General features: G+C 42.4%; 1 protein-coding gene across 3 annotated transcripts in view; it reads left to right on the plus strand.

Moving 5' to 3' along the window:
- The window catches only part of CACNA2D3 (calcium voltage-gated channel auxiliary subunit alpha2delta 3), a 2334275-nt gene that overhangs the window by 2277770 nt on the left and 32881 nt on the right, over nt 1-23624 (plus strand). For all 3 annotated transcript variants that reach the window (XM_085624637.1, XM_085624639.1, XM_085624638.1), the window contains one exon: nt 4847-4958. In XM_085624637.1, coding sequence (XP_085480763.1) covers nt 4847-4958 — 112 coding nt within the window. The remainder of the gene's footprint in view (nt 1-4846; nt 4959-23624) is intronic.

Here is a 23624-nt window from a genome sequence, read left to right on the forward strand (position 1 = left end):
TAATAGTGACGAAATCCTGTTGGCAAAAATGGAGGCCATGATTAAAACCCTCCTGCTCCCCGTCCTGGAGCAAACCAGGCTGATGACCATCAAAATTGATGCTTTGGAGTCTGCCGCGAATATGAACATGAACCTACTTCATAAGCTATCCGTCCCCTCCATAGCTATGGGGGCTTCCACTTCTCAGGCAAATCTAATTAAGTGTACAGACAATGTTAGCCTTGGTAAAGCAACGGGGGCTGTAGTAACCAAGTCTCCAGCACAGGTGGGTTCCAGGGACAATGTTAGCACTGTTGGTGTTGGCACCTTGGCGCAGGATTCTAGTAAAGTCACCTCCATGATACCAGCGCAACGAGCACAAACAGGCAGGACGGACGACAGGGAAAATGTTGCACATAGCACCCTATCCCAGCCTTCTCTAGGAAAGCCAGCTACTAATCGTAATTCCACTACCCATACTGGGGGAAACAATGCTAAGTGTGCTTATCTCCGTACTGACTTACCCCCAGAAGCAAATCAATATACTATTGTGTTAACCGGGGCAGCACCCGTTAAGGAGGGTGTTAATGAGACAGACAGGGACTTACGTAATAAAGTAGTATTCTGGCTCAATAAAAATCGCCCCCTCCCGCCACGAACTTCAACTGAAATCCTATTAGTAAGGAGAGTAGATTGGGTGGGTTTTGGGACCAAAGACTTAGAGGGTGATTGCATTTTGGTATCGTTTAAGGATCCCTGGGTGGTAGAGTCCATTCGAAGGGTAGCAAGGTTTGCAAGAATGGGGGATGTTCAAACACTGGACCTTGCTTATTTTTACCCCGAAAGACATTCTAAACTCCCACCCGGCCCCCACCTAAGAGATTACTAGACAGGAGGCGCCCAATTGTTAGATCACCTTACCGCCCCCAATACCCTCTACTTTTCAATCGTTACGGCCCCCTTTCCGACCTTGAGGCTGTCGATTGACTACACCTACCAAGTAAGGTGAACAGCACTGTTGAGTGTCGTAGGGATGTAGTAACCAGACACGAAAGGGTGGAATCTTCTATGGGGTTTGTCGAAGAGGGGGGCCCAATGCCAAATCTTATGGGGGGGACGGTCGAAGCGACTGCTGAGGATATTTTAGAGGAAATTGTGGGGGTGGATAGTGTATGTATGACTTCCATTTTCGAGATACGGGCAGAACCTGAGAAGGCAGTGGAGAACCCAGCCTCCACTGTGCCAATGGCTCAATTATCTAAAAGTAATGTAACAACTCCACACGATATATTAAAGGTAGCTTCCTGGAATGTGGCTGGGATTAAGGGTCGGCTACTCTCAGAGGAGTGGTTGGAATTTATAGATACTTTTGATATCATATTACTTCAGGAAACTTGGGCAACGGTCCCAATCCACAGGGTTGGGTTTATTGATTTCTCCAAACCCGCAATCAGTGGTAGTAAAGGGCGCGCTTCAGGGGGCATATTGATTTGGGTGAAGCAGGCTTTGGGAGCCCACCTGTCTGAAATATTTGTAGAACATCAGGACCTCCTGGGTATTAAAATGAGTAAAGCTGTCCATCGGGATTTGATTATTATTAACATCTATGCACGAGGCCTACCTGGAGGCCGCTGCCCTGGTATTGTTGATGTAGTGGACAGGTATCTCGATGGGTTAGGAAGTGACAATTTTCTTGTCCTAGCGGGTGATTTGAACTGCACCTTTGAGCCGCTTCAGGCAGCTGGGGACAGTTGGGGGTCCATTGAGGATACAGTCTGGAATATTCCGGACTTATCTATTGATAAAATTGCCAAAGGGACTGAGGCTGCTTTGAACTGGATGGCTTTATGCTTGAATAGGGGCTTAAGGGCAGCTAATGGCCGCTCCTTAGCAGACCAATGTGCCTGTGATACCTATGATAATGGCTTAAGGAAAAGCCGTATAGATTATATTTTGCTAAAGTTGGAATTCTGGCAATATATGATCGACATGGAAGTGGTATCCCGCCCAGAAAGCGACCACAATCCTTTGTCGCTTAGTTTAAGGTTCCCGGGCTCAAATAGATTGAGGAATCCAGATACTTTTAGGATTGGAGATGTCACCTTGTCCAATGACAGAAGAAGGCTGAAATGGTCTAGGTTGGGGGGTGACGCCTCCCTCCTCGAAAGTATTAATAATTTGGTCACCAACACGGTGAATGAACTCATGCCCAATGTGTTTGAGGGGGTTGGCATCGATTATGTTACCGAGACTCACGAATGCTGTTTTGAGCAGCTTAAATCTCTTTTATCCTGTCCATGCTTAGAAGGCCCCCCTAAAAAACTTGGTTCCCATCAGAAATGGTACAACGGGAAATGTAGGGAGGCCTATAGCCAATTAGTTAAAGCGGTTAAGTCTATGCTATGTCATCCTTGACATAGCATAATGGTGCAACGCACGGCGAGCTCTCAATCATACATTCTCTGATTTCTTCAAAAGTGCCGAAGATCACCAACCAGAAGTGCTGTATTTCTGGACAGCTCCACACCAGGTGGAGGAAGTCTGCCATGGGCACCAAGCGGTGCAAGCAGTGCAGGTCTTGTAGGAGGACCATTCTCTGTAATTCGAATTCTTTTATTCTTCATTTCGGCCAAAGGCCATTAAAGATTTCATAGTAATACAATCAATCATATAAATACTTCGTAAAGGATTTCATAGTAGTACAATCGTTCATAAAGTGATCTAAAATACATCCAGCTATATATTATATATTTCAGTAAAAAGGGATCAGAAGTTCCCAATAAAAACAATTTCAACAATATGAACAGTATAAACTGGTCACAATGACGCTCCGTTATTACCTCCCCAGGAAAGTTCATTAAAATTCCCTGTACGCACGGTGGAGTGTGGTCTATACGATGTATGAACTTAAAATGTACAAGACGCAATCTAAAATTAGGGGGACGCAATCTAAAATATGGGGAAATGGCCTTAGACTCAGTGCAGCAGTATCTCCACTGGTCATCAGTGGAGGCAGTATGAAGGTCTGTTTCCCATTACTGTCTAGCACGAGTTTGGTGAGAAGAGCATTGTTTCCAGGACTTGGAACGCGGGGAGGCCGCAGGGAAAGAGTCATGCAGTGTCCTAAGCACAGCACACAATTGGTAATATGTGAATGGGTCCAATAAAGTAACATTAGGCCCCTGAAGGGCCTGCTGAAGGGTAACAAAAGTGCCCTCTGGATAGAGCATTCCCATAGTCGTTAGTTGCAGGTTCCGCAACGTAGACAAGGTGCCTGTATCTTGTGTAAAGGGTATGGAGGGATGCCCAATGATGGGCTCTGATGGAGCAAATAGGACAGGGAGGCGAGCTTGCTGCCGGAGATCATTCCATGCCCACACTAAGCAAGCAACAGTATTGACATATGCACAAGGGTGCTTAGATTCTAAGAAGAATGCCTTATTGCTAGAACATTTTTGCTGCTGTTAATATTTTGATTGAGAAAAATAGTAGACTCTTTGTACTTTAACTTATTGAAGTAGGTACAGTCTGTATTCATATACAAAGGATTGTGCAGTACTCATAGTTTCCTAGAGAAGTAGGAGGATTTTGCTCAGTTGTGAGGGAGAGCCACTCTCTTTTATTTTTGGAGTGATTGAGAGAGGTTAGAATGTATCTCAATAGTGATGAAATGGTGGTGGAAAGAGTAACAGTTGAATGTTTTTCAAGTTGGAGAGAATGGTGGTTTGGATGTTAGTAGTGAGGCTGTTTTCTACTTGGCTGGGAACAAAAGAAAATAAAGGAAAAGTTTCTCAGTAGGGGATTTATATGTGAGCAGTAACTGATGAGAGATATTCTAGCTTGAGCAATAAATTGACAAATCAGTGAATACGTAAACTATTGCTATATCAATGGATTTTAATGATGATGATAAGTGAAATTTGGGGTAGAAGAGAAGAGCAGATGTGTGGGAGAGATTAGGGTCAAAGGGCAGCTTAGGAAAGCAGGGTCCAAAGATCAGATGATGAATGGAGCCTGTTATGGGAACAAGTTGCCAACAACTCTTTAGAGATTTTGTTTGGGGGGTGATAAGCTTGAAGTAAAGAAGATGGAATTGTTGATAACTATTAATCTGCTGCCTCTTTTAAATTATTGGTATATGTTTTGGATATGATGGCTATCACCTAGTCTTAAGAAGTGGTTGCCTATGGAAACAAGGGACTTCAACTTACATTTTGATTAACTGTTCACTTCTTTACAATATACTCAATGTGACATTATATCTTAGGGCCATTTAGTGCCATATCTTTTCGAACTTATTAACCACCCCTGCTAATGACCACTTAAATAATAAACATTTTAATTCAACACAAGGAAAGAAATGAGGCAGACTGCATTCTTATTTTGTGTGGTCAAACGTTATTCTAAAGGTTTACATATCATAGCCCCAATACAAGCAGCCTTATAAATGGTGTGATTTTTCTCACACCTCGTAAAATCTGACTCTACCAAGTCTGAATTTATCAGGTGAGATACCAGTCAATTATGAGGCATAACATATGGGTTTTGGTGCTTATTACACCAAAACCTGCATGTTCTCTTAAAATCCAAACGGGTTTTCCCCAATAAATATCTAAAGGTTGACCTGCTGATGTTGATCACACAAAACAGGTAACTGCGATTTGTTTGGTGACAGGAATTACCAAACATATTGTAATTAACCACACTACTTGTAAAAGATAAGCCTTAGTTTACTTGAATATATAGCTCTGTGTTTAAATTACATACAAAACAGAAGCATGCATTCCACATTCTGGACTTCATTCTACTCTCTTGAGTTTGCATTTTAGTTGCATCTAAAAATAAAATATTATTGATATATACACAGCACAGAAAATGAAACAGAATCTGGAGCCCTGTGATACAGAATATCCAGCATTTATCTCTGAACGCACAATAAAGGAGACCATGGGGAGCATTGCCTGTGATGACTGTTTCAAGTAAGTGCTTTCTTTCTTTTTTATGCAGTTGTTTGTGGAAAAGTAACTACGTTGCCTACGTTTATGTTAAGGGATGTGTAATTCTAGTTGTTATCTTGTCGAATGACATATTTTAAACTTCTCTGGCACGACACCACATTTTATATTGTAGGGTTCGCTTCAAGGTTAGCTACTCTTTTTTTGCCAATGCATGAATACAGTACTTGTTGTAAAACATTGGTTTATTCAATATCTCCTTCAAGTATACTGTTTAAAGCTATTATGGGCTGAAAGTCATTCATTCGATCCCATCTATGCATAACTGGACAGGGAGAATCCGTAATAGGCACACAGCAAGAAGAGTTACAAAGAGCATATACTGAATGTACAGTCAATAGAATATGAATAAATTTATGTATTTGTAATGTAACTATTCAATCCTAATCTTCAGATTCAAGGTTCTTCCCAAGTTTCAACTTTGCAATAATTTGAGGCTGGAATTCACTTTCAGCCTGGAAATGTGACGGAGATTCTATGTCTGGTGAATGCTTGTCTGTCAGGGCAAAAGACACACAATTGATGGACCGAATGCAGAACAAATCAAAACATTCACCCCCAGTCAAGAGATCTGGGTTAAATCCATCATTCTTTTGCTCACCATGCCACCCCAGTTTAGACCTGGCCATATGCAAATCAGTCTTGACCCTGTGCCTCATGGGAGCAGTCCAGCCCGAACTGGCAAGCCAGGTCCTCCCTGGACCGGAAACAAGCATCCTAGGACTGGTTTCAGGGTTCACCCTTCTTCAGCCAGGATAGCTTGGTTCCAGTGGCACAGTGAGCCCAGGACCCACGTCTGGGCATACCTGGCGCACTTAGGGCGAGAAAGCAAAAGACACAAAACTGATGGGCGGAATGCAGAGCAAATCAAAACATTCACCCCCAGTCAAGAGATCTGGGTTAAATCCATCATTCTTTTGCTTACCATGCCACCCCAGTTTAGACCTGGCCATATGCAAATCAGTCTTGACCCTGTCCCTCATGGGAACAGCCAGGTCCTCCCTGGACCGGAAACAAGCATCCTAGGACCGGTTTCAAATTGTGTCTGTCAGAGCAGCATAATTCTGCAATGTGCCCATCAGCAGCTTAACCCTCATTGGTATGTCTGGGCTAGGAGACATCCCTATCTACATCTGTTTGATACATTCCAGATCACACTCTCTCAAGTGGAAAATCTTGGAAGATGCATATAAAGTGTTCCTCTACATTCTCCAGTTTGCCATGAGAATTGGCCTTCTAAAATGAGTGCCTTTCAGTTGTTATGACTTCTACATAATCTCTGTGGCACTAGTTCAGGTGAGACATGTATAAAATAAGGCATTTGAGTTGATTCTTCCATGATGAGATCCAAAGAAGGAGGCCCTGCAGCTGTGAGTTTTATGAAAGAAGAGAAGCTATAGTGTCCAGAGTGGACAGTGAATGCATGGCTCAGCTGGAAGAATAAGGCCCAGATTACTAAGGACAGTGTGAAGTATGGCTTGAGGAAAAAGCCTACCAAAAGCCACCAGCACCTTTAGCCCAGATAACCTAGACCAAACCTTACGCAACTTTGAGACATCTACATCATGATGAGATGGTCAAAGACATGGCAAGGTCTGAGTGGCCTGTTGAGCCTGAACTGCTCTTTTGTCCGGCCCCCTTTCGTGCCCAAACTGTGAGCAAGTAGTTGGGTGTACCAGGGCCACTAAAACTCTGGTGATCAGAAGCATGGTTTGAAGTTGGTCACTGAACCCCTAATGACTTGGCAAGAACTTGCGTCACCTTTCCTTGCACGTCAGGAACTTATTTTGCATGTGCTTGTGAGGCTGCCTGCAAATATATGGCATGCCAAGGCTTGGAGCAAAAGTACAGAAGCATCAGGAATGGGTTGTGTATTTGTCTCACCAAATTAACAGCTTGATATAGAGTTTGGTGGATGGGTTACTCCATCACAAACATGACCGATACCCCGTCAGCCTTTTTACAAGTGTACTATATTCTGTGGCACTTAGTAAGGCAGAAGGGATAGCCATTTCGTTTGTGATGGAGTAAACACTCTAAATAAGTCCCTAAGTTATTTGAGACAGTCCAAGGGCATGATATAGAAATTGGCAGAAGGGTTATTCTGTCACAAACGTGCATTTTATCCTGTGGCATTTGTAATAAGGCATATGGGATATCCATTTCGCTTGTGATGGAGTAACACCCCCGAACCCTAAATCAGGCTCCAAATTCTTAACACTCAGATACTGATATTTATTTCCATTTCTACAAAATACATCATATTTCTTCTCAGGAAAGACTTATTCTTTTACATGTGTGATCGTCTGCTGGCAAATGGGTACCACACTACATTCGTGGTCTCAGGTGATTTAATTCACTAAGGCAGAAGATAGCCCATTTATTATATGAGGGATGGAAAGTTGACTTGATTAGCGATTGCCTTGATCAGTGACATTGATTTGCAACATTTGAGGATTTCTGCTCAAACTGAACAGCTGCCAATTGAACCTGATTATCTTGGGAGCATCTGGATCACCGAGTTGTCCACCCACTGAGCGCGGAACACTGTGTCTCCTTCTCTTATCATTTGATAAACTCATTATGCCTTTTCTTTTTTGAAAGAATAAAATGTGTTATAGGTAGTTTTTTTTAGGTCTCTCCCCAAGTCCCTAAAATTACCCATGCAGCAGTAGCTTTTGTCTTTTCTAAACAGATATTACATGCTTGCTGTTTTAAAAATGCTACATATGGTTTGCAAATACTTCCACTAAACGATCATAACTTGTCGCAGCTCTTTGACTCCCAATAATGACTTTTCTCATAGTATATTAATACACATATTTATTAAATGTTGCAGACAGCAATAGTCACAGTGACCCAAAGCACAGCCATCTGGAAATGAGCGCAACATTCAAAACTGGGAAAGTAAAGCTGAAACAAACAATTTCTCCTTTCTGACGAAAAATGTTTGTGTGTGGATCCTTTCTTTTAAAAAGCAATATACCTTTGCATGCATGTTGCTGCAGTTATTTTTTATGGGTAACAGAGACAGTTCTACGTTTTAGGACATACACAAAGTAGATGATACCATCTGTATATTGATATTATAACGTCGTGCGATATTTACCAGTCCAAAAAACACAGGAAGAAGAACAAGAGTGCTAATAGCCCATTGTTAAAAAAATAGCACTCACTAGTTCCTGAATATGTTATAATATCCAGGTGAAAATGGATTTTTGTTCTTTAAATATTTTGCATGGTTGTTTTTGGGTGATAATAGTCCATTATTCAGATACAGTATTCTTAAGCTCCTAACAATGTGGCATTTCAAGGTGAGAATTGTTTTGTATTTTTAAATAATATTTTTGCATGTTTGCTTTTTGACGAAGTGCTCTAAGGCCAGGGTAACATTTAAAGGCAGGTTGATTTACAATAAAAAGTATGAACTTCCCTATTGATAAAAACTTACACTATACAGAGCAACCACCGAGAGGCTAATCTGTTTTAGCCTTTCTTTGCGAAATACAGTCCAGCGCAAACTGGTAGGTCACAACACCTCAGAAAAGGGGAATCATGGGGAGACCAACAAGCTTTGACCCTATTTGGCTTAATCAGTGATGCTGAGTTTGAATCGCCATGACATCCTTAGCTAAGGGTCCTGTATCTGGGGGACCCACACAACTCGGGTAGATTCACTTCCACAACTGCTAGAACATACGCCCTCTGAACAAGAACACAATGTACCCAAGACATATTTCCCTCTTATTGATTCCTATTTGTCTTTTTTCTGAATACTTGAAATGTTTCCCCTGGACTATGGTTATTGTTCCTCCACCTTTGTCGAGTAGTTGCCACTAATACATAGGATTATAGGATCTGCGCATTTGTGGACAATATAAACTTTGGGTGAAGTGCTTAGACTGATTCTATGCACACCCGTATATATTGGCCTAGGGACCAACTAGCTCACAGTGCCAGCATAAGCCCCCCCCCCCAACCCAAACAAGGAGAGAATGGTTTCTGGCAACCACTGATAACCCTGACCCCTCACAGATCATCTTAACAGATCTAGAACATGTTCGCTCAGTCACTTGTGCACTCATGCTCTCAGAGAAGTATGCAGAGAATACATCGTGGAACATTTTCACTATATTTATTGAACCAACGTTATTCTTGTATAAAATACATGTACTGCGATAATCAGTAGACAGAAGCAGATGAAAGTGATTACAAGCACCAAAAGAGTAGATAGCAGATATAGTTCCACCATAGTGCTAAAACAGTGTATATATGCAGGCATATAGCGCAAGGTAGTAATCAGGAATACTACTACTATGCAATCCCTACTCTGTGTATGTCTAGAGTATATGTAGATGCGAAGCCAAGAATCCCCCTCCCCCAGATGATACAGTTCCATTACCTGGCGAGTAAGGACCCCGTCTTGGTCACAAACTGGACATCCCTCACGGAGGTGTTAGACAAAGCCTCAGCATGCAGGACCTTTCGATGTCAGAGTAAGGGTCTCCTCTGCTAACCCCTGGAAATGCTTCTTTATTTATAATAAAAAGCATCCTTGCAATGTATACGCATATTAGCATTGCTATGCATATGCAGATAGCCCAGTCGCCCCGTGGATAAAGATAGAACAACATTTGTTCATCGTGCGTAAAAGGAAAGCAGTTTCAGAGAAAGTAATTAATAGAAATGGAGTTCTGGTTAGCTAGGGTACGCACCTAAGCCAGGCAGAACCCACCAGTCTAGTCAGGGCAAGGAAGTTACACACCTAAGATAACCCCATCTCACCTCCTTGGTAGCTTAGCAGAGCAGTCAGACTTATCCCAGAGGCAATGTGTAAAGTGTTTGCGCAACACACTCACACACCAGTGACACACTAGGCACACCACAAAAAGAGACTCCACAAAAGGTTATATAAAAATATCCTTTGTAGTATACACCAAATACATTAGACCAAAGTTACATAAATCACTGTGCCACTAGGCACCTGTCATAAAAAATACATATAAAACACATAGTTCATCAATCACCTTGCCAACCAGGCAATGGTCATACGAATAAGTAGATCATAAATCTCTCAGTATTTATTTATTTATTTTTAAAGTTTTGTATAGCACGAACATGACCCAAGCGGGTATCAGAGCGCTTACATATAAGTTGTGGAAGACATAGTTAGATAGCAGTGGGAGACGAGGTAGAAAAATATACATTAGGAACATACTGACATATTAGCGGGCACACTTGAGGCCATAGCAAATGCTAAGTAGCAGATTAATCGGCTTAACAAGATAGGAGACAAAAGGAGAAAAAAACTTCTAGTTCAATGCAGTGTTCATCAGAAGGGCTTTCACTTCCCGTTTGAGGGCAAATGTTGAAGGAATCAGTCTTGTTTCCACAGGTAGGGAGTTCCAAATTCTCGGGGCAATACCAGAGAATGTACGATTATAGGTTTTCATTCTTTAAAATTTCTTCGGCTTGAGCAGCAGTGTGCTGGTGCTCCTAGATGGCCGGGAGCCTCTCGATATTTTGAACTTTTTTGCCAGGTAAAGAGGAATGTTGAAGTGTAGTGCTCTATGAGTCATGCATGCAATTTTTAACTGGATCCTTGATTCAAATAGAAGCCAGTTGAGCGATTTCAGGTCCGGAGAGATGTGGTTATTTTCTTAGAGCTGGTGATGAGTCTAGTTGCAGCATTCAGAGATGCTCTAAGGGGGGCTAAACTGAGTTTCAGAAGCCCGCATAAAGTAGCACTGCCGTATTCTAGTCTTGAGATGACTAGTGCTTGCACAGCAGATTTGAAGTCATCATGTGGAAGGTAGGGTTTGAGTTATCTTAGGAGATGCTCAGTTGATAGTTCGCTCCTTTGGTAGATGCTCTGATGTGATCTTGCATGTTTAGGTTCTTATCTAGCACAATTCCGAGTGATTTTGTGGAATCAATGATGTGTGGTGTGCAGTTGAGAGCTGAGAGGTTTGTTAGATATTTCTCAACAATGGGGGTTTTCTTAGTGGGTGAGATGAGGAGGAATTCCGTTTTGAGGGCGTTTAGTTTGAGGTGGTTAGAGGTTAGTTAATTTAGTGTTTTGTGCAGGGTTCCGTTGAGTGACTTGATATCTTCAGAGGAAGAGATTTTCAAGTACAGTTGGGTGTCATCCGCATACATGTGATATTGGATGTTTGAAGCTTTGAGGATTACAATAAGTGGTTGTATAATCTAGTCTTTAAGACTATGAACAAGACATTTAGAACCGACCTATCTCTGTATTATTCTCACTGTGTTAATGAATTTTAATATGTGAAGTTGTATGTAATATTATGCTGTAATATGTGTAACTATTTTGTTCTTTTCTTGGATGTTTTTATATCCGAATAAAGATATTTTTGATGATGAAGTGGTTCAATGAAAAGCGTGGGGGAGAGCGCTTCCCCAACAGTAGTTAGGCAAAGCTCATTAGACTACCATCACCGTATATCATATATAAGTGGGCATTTGTCATGAGCCTAACACATAGTACATAAGGTAAATACTTATGAGTTGCACCTGTCAAACACACCCGTAGTGAACCAGGTAACGATTCTAGTGTTGCATTATAACTTATCATGTAGTCACCTCACCGGCCATTAGAACATAGGCCCTGCATTGACACTGATCATCTAGACAGCACCCTGCACAAAATGGGCCAACCTTAAAGGGTAGGCTGCGACAATAAACAAAGCAACTTGGTGAGGTAGCCCAGACTGCGTGAATGCCTGCTTGCTACCATCAATCATGGGTTTACCCTCATGAAATGCCCCCACAAGGTATGTGTCAGGACGGGGGAGGGGCAGACCACCTCCCTCTGCGGGGCAACTTCACAGGGTCCCCCACATATGGCCGGAATCACCCGGTCTGTCAAGACAGCTGGCCACTACCACACGGGGCAGCAGCTACACCTGGCAAATAGAGGTGCGCAGACTCAACTCCTGGCATGGCCTCTCACCGGTCCAGTCGCATGCAAGCTCTCCCTGCTGTCTCAGGGGTGGGAGGCGCTGCTCCTCTCTGTAGTCCACGGAGCATCAGCCCGGTCTGGCTTTCGGCTGCTACTGCAACCTGCCTGGCGGCGTCGAAGGTTGCCTGGAGTTGGGGCCTCACTGAAGGGGGTTCCAACAGGGCGGCATGCGCTTCTTTCTGCCATCAGATGATCCTGCTGATGGAGGCAGTGCATGGGAGTGGGGAATCCCTTGAGGATCTGCAATGGTTTCTGGGTCCCAAGGGCAGCGCTCACCATGTGCTCACGTCCTGAGATACCGGCAGCTTTTCTCACCGGCACCAACAGGAGATCGGCCACGCCCTGATCCCTCGTTACATGCAGCGCTCAACATGTGCTTTCTTAGCCACTGTAAAAGTGGATCTCTTACCACACGCTTCTTGACACAACAATAGGGGAAAAGAAGCACTCACAATGCGCTTTGTGGCACAACAGGGAAAATGAAGTGCTCACCCTGCGCTGGGTGGTTGGTTTTGTCTCAGTACCACCTTAGCTTGGAATGAACAGCACAGCTCTCCATACACACTTTGCAAGGAAGAATGTCGTAAAGCGCTCTTGCAGCCTTCCTTTTAAAAAGGCGTACAACAGTCCAGTCCTTCTCCTGTTCGAGGCAGGTTTTTTTTACATCCAGCAATTTTTTTTCTTTAAGTCTTTTGTATCCCTGAGACTTCCCACAGGAGGCTAGAACAAACAAGCCCTTGGAGATTCTTTCCAATCAGGATACCAAAGCAGGGCAAAAATAGTCAGTCCTTTTCCTCCACCTACAGAAGCAGCAACTGCAGGTCAACCCACCCCTCTCACAGAAAAGGCAGCACTCCTCACACAGTCCTTCCGCTCTTCTTCTTGAAACGGTCCTCTTGTTCCTTGAAGTAATCTAAAGTCCTGTGGCTTTCGGTGCAATATTTATACCCCATTTTGTTATTGTTCTTTTTGATGTAAGGGGCTCTGAACCCAGTCCAAACCCATCCTGTCCTTCCTGGTGCAGCATGACCACAGGGGGCAGACACAGCATTGTGAAAAAGGAGAGACTGCCTATTCAGGTGCAAGCAAAACTGCTCCCACCCCTCTATATGCAGACCAGGCCTATTCAGCCCTACGATGAGTCACCCAGGCAAGGCAGGGCACACCTCGACCCCCTGAGTGACTGTCTAGAGTGAATGCACATCCCAGATCCTGTCACTCATACACCAGGTGCTGAATACACAAACAGCCAGAGGCACACAGACTGGTAAAGTAAGAAAATGCCCACTTTCTAAAAGTGGCATTTTCAAACCCAGAGTTTAATAACCACCTTTACCTAAAGGTGCGTTTATAAATTCTGAGTTCAGAGAGCCTAAACTTCATTTTTGCATCTTGTCCCTAAGGAAAGCTACACATGTAAAACGTTACAGAGCAGCCCCAATGATAAGCCTTGCCAGGACAAAATGACAGTTTACAACGGTGCGCGCAGACGCTCCAGTAGTAGGTCTCAGGCACATTTACAGGGATACTCACGTGGGTGGCACAACCAGTGCTGTAAGCCCTCTGGTAGCATTTGATTTACAGGCGCTGGCAAACACCATGCACTTTACTAGGGACTTACCAGTAAATCAAATATGCCAATCATGGATAACAAATCATATCAAAATGTATAGAGAGAGCATATGCCCTTTAGCACTGATCAGCAGTGGTAAAGTGCCCAGAATCCTATAGCCAACAAAAACAGGGTCAGAAAAATAGGAGGCAAAAGACAAAAAGTTTAGGGATAAACCTGTCAAAAGGGCCAGGTCAAACAGTAATCCAACATTGTCACACACACGAATATGTGCAAAAGTTCACAGCAATAATGTTATTGTGCAGAAAGAGGACAATGTAAGACAATGTGCAGCATTGCTACATGGGCCTAACTCTGGCACATTACACCTTCCTTCACTGAGCTCGGTTTGCATTTTCCTTCCCTCCTATTGTCTATTTAACCATTCCCCTTCTTCAATTGTTACTAAGACTGACACGTTAAGCTGTTATACACATATAATATTTTGGTTCATCATAATTCTCATGAGCATCCCTGCATATCTTCCAATGACATGCAAGATAACCATGTTCATGTAGCCAAGATGCTGCATAAGTTACAGTAGTGAAGAACACTTTCGCCTTTTGAATCAAGCCAGCACAAGCCAGCACATCCACACATAAAGTCAGATATCCAACAGCGCTGTTGCCTCTTCCAATCATTATCTCTATTTACATTGAATGAAGTTTGCTTATGTCACATTTTGCACTGTATGGACACCGACGTATTTATATACCAGTGACCGTGTATTTATATGGCTCTGGCATCAGCTTTATATAAAAACAAATCAGTAAATAAATAGTAATACATAAATAAATGTATAGTTTTACAGTTGACTAAAAATATAACAGTTATTAATATTTCACAGCGCTCAGACTAGGGTCCTCATTCCATGTCAGGAATGTTTTGCAATATCAGTGGTGCACTGGATGTGGAGGCTAATAACATTTTACACAGATCATAAAGTTGTGTAGGCCAATTTAAGGGCCTCTGCCACAACAGAGACAAAATCCTCACATAACTATAAATGCACAGATCTCACATTAGACATACTGAGATTCCTATAACCATCCCCTTTCTCATACCATTGCCACCCACATTGAAATGATTGTCTGCATCTTGCCCACTGTTCCCTATTCTCCACCTGACTGCAAATTATACTTATCTTCGGTGTCTGTAGTACATATATATAGTACATATATATAGTCTGCTATAGATTTTTGAAATATCCATTTCAGTCCTGCGTAGGAGCCCCAGCACCTACATATTCAGTTTATTAAACACATTATATATTCAAAGAATGATTAAACCCCTCTACCATGCCTATTTCTCTACAAATTGCAGGGAACTCCAACTTTGCTACATCTTTTCTGTCTTCTATATTGCCTATTAGTCCTGAACATGTGGATTTTGTATGCTGTCACGTGCCAGGAGGATAGAATGTTTGCTTGTGTGTTCTTGCTTTGATGCTCCTCCATAGATGTAAGCTGCTGCTCTAATAATTCACATATTTTTCTGTGAGCTGTTGTGTCTGTCCCCCAGACTTAGATGAGACGTAGTCATGAATTTACATACTCCATATTACCTTTCAATGCACAAACATGTTCTACACCTTGTAAATAATTGGGTTGGTGGTTGAGGGGTGTGAGAACACTTTTCTACCGACAACCTCATTCCCTGTCAGGATGAACCACAGACATCACTAAATTAAGCTGTTTTCAATCCTCTGGTAGCTTGGCACAAAAGCAGTCAGGCTTAAATGGGAGGCACTGTGTAGAATATTTATTCTGCCCACAAACACACCACAAGAACATTTCCAAATAATTTCAAACAATAGAACCATTTTAATAAATATAATGCCACCAAAATAAATTCAATCCAATCAGTAGAACCAGAGTCGTGAATTTTAAATGTTTCTAGTGTCTAATAGTGCCTAAAAGATCAAAGTGCAGGTATCTGGTCGCTTTAAGACCAGGGCAAAGTCAAAAGTTAAGGATGACCACGATGGGCCGTGGGTTGGATACAAGGAGTGGATTGGGCCTGGTCTCGGCTTACCTTCAGACCCAGAAAAAAATCCTGAAGAAAAGTTATTTAGAAGGTAGAATTCAGCTGGGCAAGGCAGCAGGCTGTGACCGAGTTGTCATCTCCGGAGAGCTGCTGGATGGAGTCTTGGTGAAGCTTTGAGCAGAAAAGGCTGGATTTCCAAGCCAAGGAAGCCATAGTCATCGAAGGGGAGCCGGTCGTAGTTGAGCCTGGTAAAGATTTTTACATTTGGACTTAGTCAACTTTTTGGAAGTCCAGGAGCATGAAGTTGACTGTTGAGGGCTCCACAAGGCTGGGGACAATTGCTGAGAGGCCCTGCTAAAAAGCATTTGCTTCTGCCAAGAAGACAATAGCGGAGCTACTACAAAGGCAGGCTAACCAGTGAAGCACCTTGGGTGAGTCGGCTGGCTGGTAGGTCCCGGTTTTCTGTCGGTTGTCAGGTAGCTTTATGGTGAAAAATGTTCAAAGTCACAAATCTAGGGTTAGGCAGTAGCAGCATCTCTAACACCACTTCCATGCTTTAAGGACCTGGGTGGTACCCCTTAGGGGATAGGCCTCAATCCAGTAGAGTTCAGGTGCAGGGTTTAAGGTCTCTATAGTGTGTTATGTCCCTGTAGTTCACCAGCCAATTAGTGCTTGAAGTCAATTTTTGTGGTCCTGGGTTCAAGGAGATGGGATGGTCCAGTTTTCCTTCAACCAGCAAGGCAGGCATACAAACAGCAGGGCAGTCCTCTGGTAGAAGAGAGAAGTCCTCTGGAGGTCCAAGCAGTCCTTCTGAAGTCTTCCACAGGTCCAGGAGTGTAATGAAAAGGTGTCCTGAGGGTCCAATATAAATACCTGGTGCCAGCCTTAGAAGTGGGGGAGATTTCCTATGCTACTCCCACATCTGGTACTGATGAGTTACCTCCTTCCCCTGCCAACGCTTCAAGAGGTCTAGTGTGATGAAATACTAGTGTCAGGTTTCTTTATGTATGCTGGAGGCAAGTCCTTTGTGGTGTAAGTGAGGCAATGAGCAGCTCCGCCACCAAATATCCTGGCAGGAGAGCCCACCCTTTGTATCACAGTCTTGGAGAAATACACAAAGGTCAGCAGATAATCTAATCATAGTCATGTGACCTAGGAGATTGACAGAAGGCACAAATAGGACAAGAAAATGCAATTTTCAGAATTGTGACTTAAAATACCACTTTACCATTAAAGAGGGATTTAAATTGCAATTCATTTGCGTGTGAACATCATTTTCCCATCTGCTCCTAAACTTAAATTATCACTTATTAAGTGTAATAATGGTATCCAATGCTATAATATGAGAGAGATTGGCCTTGCAGTAGTGAAAATGATGTTAGGAGTTTTTCACTACAATTCACCCAGCCCTATGAGCCTTTAGGACCAACCTAAGGGGTGACTTATGTATTAAGAATTAAGATTTAGGCATAGTAAAAGATTTATTATGCCAGGTCAAAATCACAGTTTAAAGCTGCTCTACAGGCTGCAATGGCAGGCCTGAGACAAGTACTGCTTTCATGGGTGGTAGAAGAAGTACTGCATGCCTACTAGTAGCATTTGCATACAGTCCCTTGGTACATATTGTACCATAGACTAGGAACTTATAAGTACATTAAGTGTGGCAATCATGTGTAAGCCGATTGTGCTATGTTTTAGGGAGAGAAACACAAACACGATCGCATTGGTTAACTGTGGTAAACTGCACAGAGTTCTAAAGCCAACAAAAACAAATCCAGCACAACATGAGGAGTCAAGGCAAACAGTATGAGGGAAGACTACACCAATGTCAAGTCCAAACACACCTAGAAACTCATGAGTAAGTTACAGACAAGTCTGGGGAAAGAACCGCTGAAAACGTTTCAAGTCAGACCTGTAAAGTCCAAGTAATTTATCCCTGAGGCAGGAGTATTATACATTTACTCACAGAGAAAAAGCTGTGAGGCAGGCTCATTGTTCTTCAAAAATGCCTAAGTTGTGAAGTTATCCAATGTGTACGTATGTGGTACTTTTATACCAACACCCTAGTCAAAAGGCAGCAGGGCACTGTGAAGAGTCAAAGGCAAAGGTAGTGTCAAAATGCTTTTTTGACAGGTGCTACCTTTAACCTAACGTAGATGATTGCAAGTTAGCTTTGCTTATTACACAGCATGGCTTGTTCTCAGAACAAGAGAACACTTAATGAAATATTTATGCTAAGAATAAATCAAGCATTCCACTAATCACTTGTTTCCCATCAGGACAGAACCTGGTTTGGCAGTTGCATGCTGGACTATACCTATTGAAGCCGGACCAAGGTTGATTTGCATATGTCTTCAGTGAGATGCCTTAAGTGCTTCAGATATGCTCAGACATGGGTCCTGTACTTACTGTGCCATAGGAATCAATTTGTAAATCATTGATGAAGAGTATATAGACAAAGCCAGTCTAAAATTGTATGTTTCCCCATCTTGAGAGGACCAGGCCTGGCAGATTGGGCAAGCAAATGAGAGATTTTAATGGGGCCCCATTTAGTTACCAGTGGCTGGGATTAATTCAAGTATTCCACCCATCCCCTTTTGGTTTTCAACAGGGTGAACCCTAAGCAAGGTGGTTATGCCCAGAAGTGGATGCCGTGCTCACTACTTCATAGGACTCATGCTCCTCCTCACTAATGAGACCTCAATAGGTCAACACTGCTTTGGAGTTACTTGTATTCCCATCTGGAAAGGATCTGACCTGGGAGTTCGAGCTGGACAATGCCTAATGCAGGAGTACCAAGACTGATTTGCAACTGGCAGTTGTCTGTCTGTAGTGGCATTGTGCGCAAACAAATTGGACTGGAAAGCAGTCTGAGTAATTACTGGAGGATGAGATTATTTCAAGAATTCCTTCTATCACCATTTTTCTTTTCTTCAGTGCATGTCCTAAGTGCAACAGGTAAGCCCAGATTTGGGTTTCATGTTCACTGTGTCATAGGATTCAAGCTTATTTAAACAGGCCCTGGGCTCTTTCTGGAGTGGCCTAGTGGGTTTACAATGGACTGGAATGTGGTTCTGAACAATTACCAGTGGCTGAGATTAACACAGGCATTCCACTTATCACTGTTTTCTTTTCTTCACTGTTAACAAAGGAGATACCTTTTTATTTAATGAATATGTTAGTTTGAATAAAATTAAATATGTTGAGATCAGGGCACTTGTCTTCAGAGACTGTCCTGTAGACTATACACAAGAACGCACTGCATCTCTTTGTTTTTTAAATTATAGAGGGCTGAATATCGTTCTGTCAAATTGCATTGCTACCAACTGTGTCATGACATCACGGATGATAACTTGTTCTAAAACCCTTATAAACAATGTCTTAACCCCTTCAGCGCGGCGCGGATTTCCGCGCCACGCTGAAGATTCCGTGCGCGGGCGGGGCCATGACGGAGCGGTTCCGTCATGCGCACATCACAACCGACGTGCATGACGGAACCGCTCCGTCATGCGCGTCGAAGGGGTTAAAGGCAGTTCTTAACCCCTTTCATGCTGCGCAAATTCCGCCGCTGTGCTGACGGAATCTTGCGCGGGCGTGGTCATGACGGAACGGTTACGTCATGAGCACAGCTCAACCGTGGCTCATGACGGAACCGTTCCGTCATGAGCACCGAAGGGGTTAAGGATTAACAAGCTATTCAGTATTAGATAGGGTGCTCAATTTACCATTGTAAATCCACTCCAGTGGTGCATTAGCACCATGCCAGAAGTATACAGAAGCAAAGAGACGCCCCAACTTTGTTTGCATGATGTTAATCGCAGGCATATCAATAGGATAGTCAGCAATGGAGAGATCAAAATCCAAGACTTTGAAGACAGTGGCAAGTCTTGCTGAGTTAATTTAATTCACAGCTAATTGGATGACCAAAAAAACAGCTGTGGATAAATCAATATATCCCCAGTATAATGGTGCTGAGACCATTTGGAACACTTAGAAACACAACTAACATCCAGCACAAATTTGCAAACAATAAATTCTGTTAAAAAACTATGAGTGGTTACAAGAAGCTTTTGACATCCTGATACCACTCAAAACCACACAACAGAACAAAAGAAAAAAAGCACCTTGGCGAAACATAGAGATAAAAGACATAAAAAACAAATTAGAAAGCTGAAACTAACCTGGCTCACAACAAACGGGAAACAAGACAAACTTCACCTACAGAAAATTAACAGATTATACGAGTCAGCGATCAAAAAAGATGAGAAAAGGTACTATTCAGACAGAATTCAAAATGCTAAATGTGCAAATAAAGAATTCTATAAAATACTGGCAAATCATTACACTGATAAAGCAGACATGTTGGACTCGTACTTAAAACAGAGACAAAGCACCAGCACTAACCCTTTGACAAAACAACAATCCAAGAATACTCTAACCTAGGCTCTCCATTCCTTCCAACACATCTCACACGAGGAATTTATGGCCCTGATCAAAGCAAGCAGGCCTGCCAGCAGACCTTCCGACCCATGTCGACCACAAACTTTCAAGGCAATTCTTTTAACAACCTCTGCTGCCACTCCAGGAAGAAGAATCATCAACAATTCCTTAAATACAGGAATATTTCAAGAATAGCTCAAAAAGTCATACGTACGCCCTTTACTGAAGAAAACAAACTTGGACCAGCTGCACCCTAACAACTACAGACCCATTACAAATGGACCTTTCCTGGGCAAACTGAGAGAAAGAGCAGCGTTTGCCCAGATGTGACAATTCATTGAAGAGAATGACATACTTTCAAACTTCCAAAGAGGTTTCCGTCCGGGAAGAGGCACAGAATCTGCCCTCCTTGCCATCTGGTATGACCTGAAGAACACAGTAGACCCCAACGGGGTTGCTGTGCTGCTCCTCTTGAACCTCTCTGCTGACTTTGACATGGTTGACCATGGCACAATGAAACAAAGACTCTATGAAGCCGGCATAGAGGGGACTGATCTAGACTGGAAACAGAACTAATGTCATCCATACCCCACCTTTCTCATCCAAACCATACTCCACAAAAGCACGGGTCCCTAAAGTCTCCATCATCTCGCCCATGCTTTTCAACATCCACATGAAGTCATTACCGGTACTGATCAATCAATTTCACCTCACGTGCTATAACTATGCAGATGACACCGAAATATACTCCTTCAACTGGAATGCCGCAAAGATATTGGAAACTCCCCAATTTAAAGTTGCCGTGGATCAGTGAATGAATTGGAGCCACCTCAAATTGAATGCTTCAAAAACGGAAATACTTACGCGTGGCGAATGGAAACATTATTACCCGCTTGCTGCCTGGCCTGATGAACTGGGATCACCGCCTAAAGTATCGAAGGAAGTTAGAAACCTCAGAATGATCATGCACTCCAAGCTGTCGATGAATGCCCAAGTGGACAAACTAGCAAGATCAAATTTTGTCACTATAAAATGCTGGAACTAATTTTCCCTCATTTGGGATTTCCAAACAAGGTCCAAGCTCCTTTGTTCTTTCCAAACTCGATTACGCCAATAGCCTCTACCACGGATCAGCTTTAACAACCATGAAAAGACTACAACAGATTCAGAACTCGGCTGCCAGACTGCTCTTGCATATCAAACCGCGAGACCACATCTCACCTGCCTTGAAAGCCCCGCATTGGTTACCGAATGCCAGAAGATCCACGTTCAAGCTGCTTTGTATCAACCACAAAGCAATACATGGAATGGGACCGCTCTTCATCTGATATAAAATCACCAAACACATTCAACAAAGGAACAAAGGAACCTCCACTCTAAAATGGCTCCTTGCCTCAAAATCCCAAGATACAAGAAAAAACCATGGGTGGCACATCCTTCTCTGTTCAAGCAGCCAAACTATGGAACTAGCAAGGCAGGCATACAAACAGCAGTCCTCTGGAAGAAGAGAGAAGTCCTCTGGAGGCCCACGCAGTCCTTCTGAAGTCTTCCACTGGTCCAGGAGTGGACTGAAAAGGTGTCCTTCTCTGTTCAAGCAGCCAAATTATGGAACTCTTTATCCCCCAACATAAGATCCACGGACAGCCACCTTATCTTCAGAAAACTGCTCGAGAATTGGCTGTTCCCCACATAAGCACCATAAGCGAAGAGCAATTTACAGCTTATCCCTCTGTATATCATCATTTATTTTAACTACAAATATGTACCTATCTTTGTGTATTGCTTTGTATAAACATGTACAATAATTATGTTAAAAAAAAAATTAAAGTACAATAAAACACAAAAACCGTCCTTTATCTCATGCATCTTTGGTCTACATGTACTTGGATCTGTGTGTTTGTTACTTTCCTCCTGAAAAGCATGACCAATGCACTACCCTATTTTTCATCCTGTACCTCTATCAATATCTTTAATCTACATATACCTACCCCCTTTATGCATCTATATACTTTCAATGTACTTATGGATCTATATATTTATCACTTTCTTCTAATTCAGCATATCCAATGTACTACCCTATTTCTCACAATATACTTCTCTCAATATATCTTCTAACCCAACTTTCTGACTCATCTCAAACTTCTTTCTACTACTCTTTCCAATGCACTACCCTATTTCTCACGTAATACCCGTATCAATATATCTTCTACACCCACTCTCTCATTTATCCCAAACCCCATATCACTACTATGATCCCCAAAATAACCCTTTCTAGACTCTCCCTTACTCTACCCCTCCTTGCATCATCTGACACCTCTTTTACTATACTAATCCCAAAACAAACCTTTCTAAACTCTTCCCCTCTGACTCTTCCCCTCCACAACCCCTTTTTACTCACCCAAAAGCCGCCTCCTACTGCTATGACCTCTCAAAAAAAATAATCAATACCCTTCACTCTCCTATCCCTCCACTATCATTTCAATCAAAATAACAGACTAACATATTCACTTCTCAAATTTCATATTGCACTATACTAATTCACCACTAATCCTGTATGGGTCCCAGAGTAGCGTGCTGCTCGCCAAAAAAGCGCTTCAACACCTCATCAGAGGTAAGCAAGCAATATATAAATGCAAACCTTTTTCCCTATTCTATCCCTCCACCACCTTTCTCTATCCAACTGAATAACATATCCACCACTCAAACTACTTTCATATTTCACTATACTAATTTTCAACACTAATCCTTTATGGGTTCCAGAGTAGCGTGCTACTCACAAAAAAAACGCTTCAAACCCCATTTGGGGTAGCAAGTGCTATATAAATAAAAACCTCTTTCCCTCTTCTATCCTGCCGTTACCCTTCTCGATCCAAATAACTGAATAACATATCCACCACTCAAATTACTTCATATTTCACTATACTAAATTTCAACGCTAATCCTTTTATGGGTTCCGGAGTAGCGTGCTACTCACCAGAAAAGCGCTTCAACACCCCTTTGGGGTAACAAGCGCTATATGAATGCAAACCTTTCTCCCCCTTCTATCCCTTCGCTATCCTTCTCACTGCAAATAACTGACTAAAATCCACCACTCAAATTACTTTCATATTTCACCATACTAATTCACCACTAATCCTTTATGGGTTTCCGGAGTAGCGTGCTACTGCCCAAACAAAAAAAAAGCTCTTCAAAACCCCATCAGGGGTAACAAGCGCTACATAAATACAAACCTTTTTTCTCTTCTATCCTTCCACTATCCAAATAACAGACTAACCTATCCACCACTTTAATTACTTTCATATTTCACTATACTAATTCAACACTAATTCTTTATGGGTCCCGGAGTAGCGTGCTACTTGCCAAAAAAGCACTTCAATGCCTCGTCAGGGGTAGTAAGCGCTATATAAATGCAATTACAATACAATACAATTACAACTGCCGCAGTAGCTATAAAGATGTGTGTTGCTTGTCCTAGATGTAAATCCAGTTTGATACGGGGGGAGTCAAGCAGCAATAGGAAGCCAACAATATTTTGTCACCATTTATTTGCACCGTGATTAATATGATCTTGTTCTAGGAGGAAGCAATAATGTGAAGCCACTGAGTT

The sequence above is a fragment of the Triturus cristatus genome, chromosome 9 (assembly GCF_964204655.1).
Source record: "Triturus cristatus chromosome 9, aTriCri1.1, whole genome shotgun sequence".
NCBI classification, from domain to species: domain Eukaryota; kingdom Metazoa; phylum Chordata; class Amphibia; order Caudata; family Salamandridae; genus Triturus; species Triturus cristatus.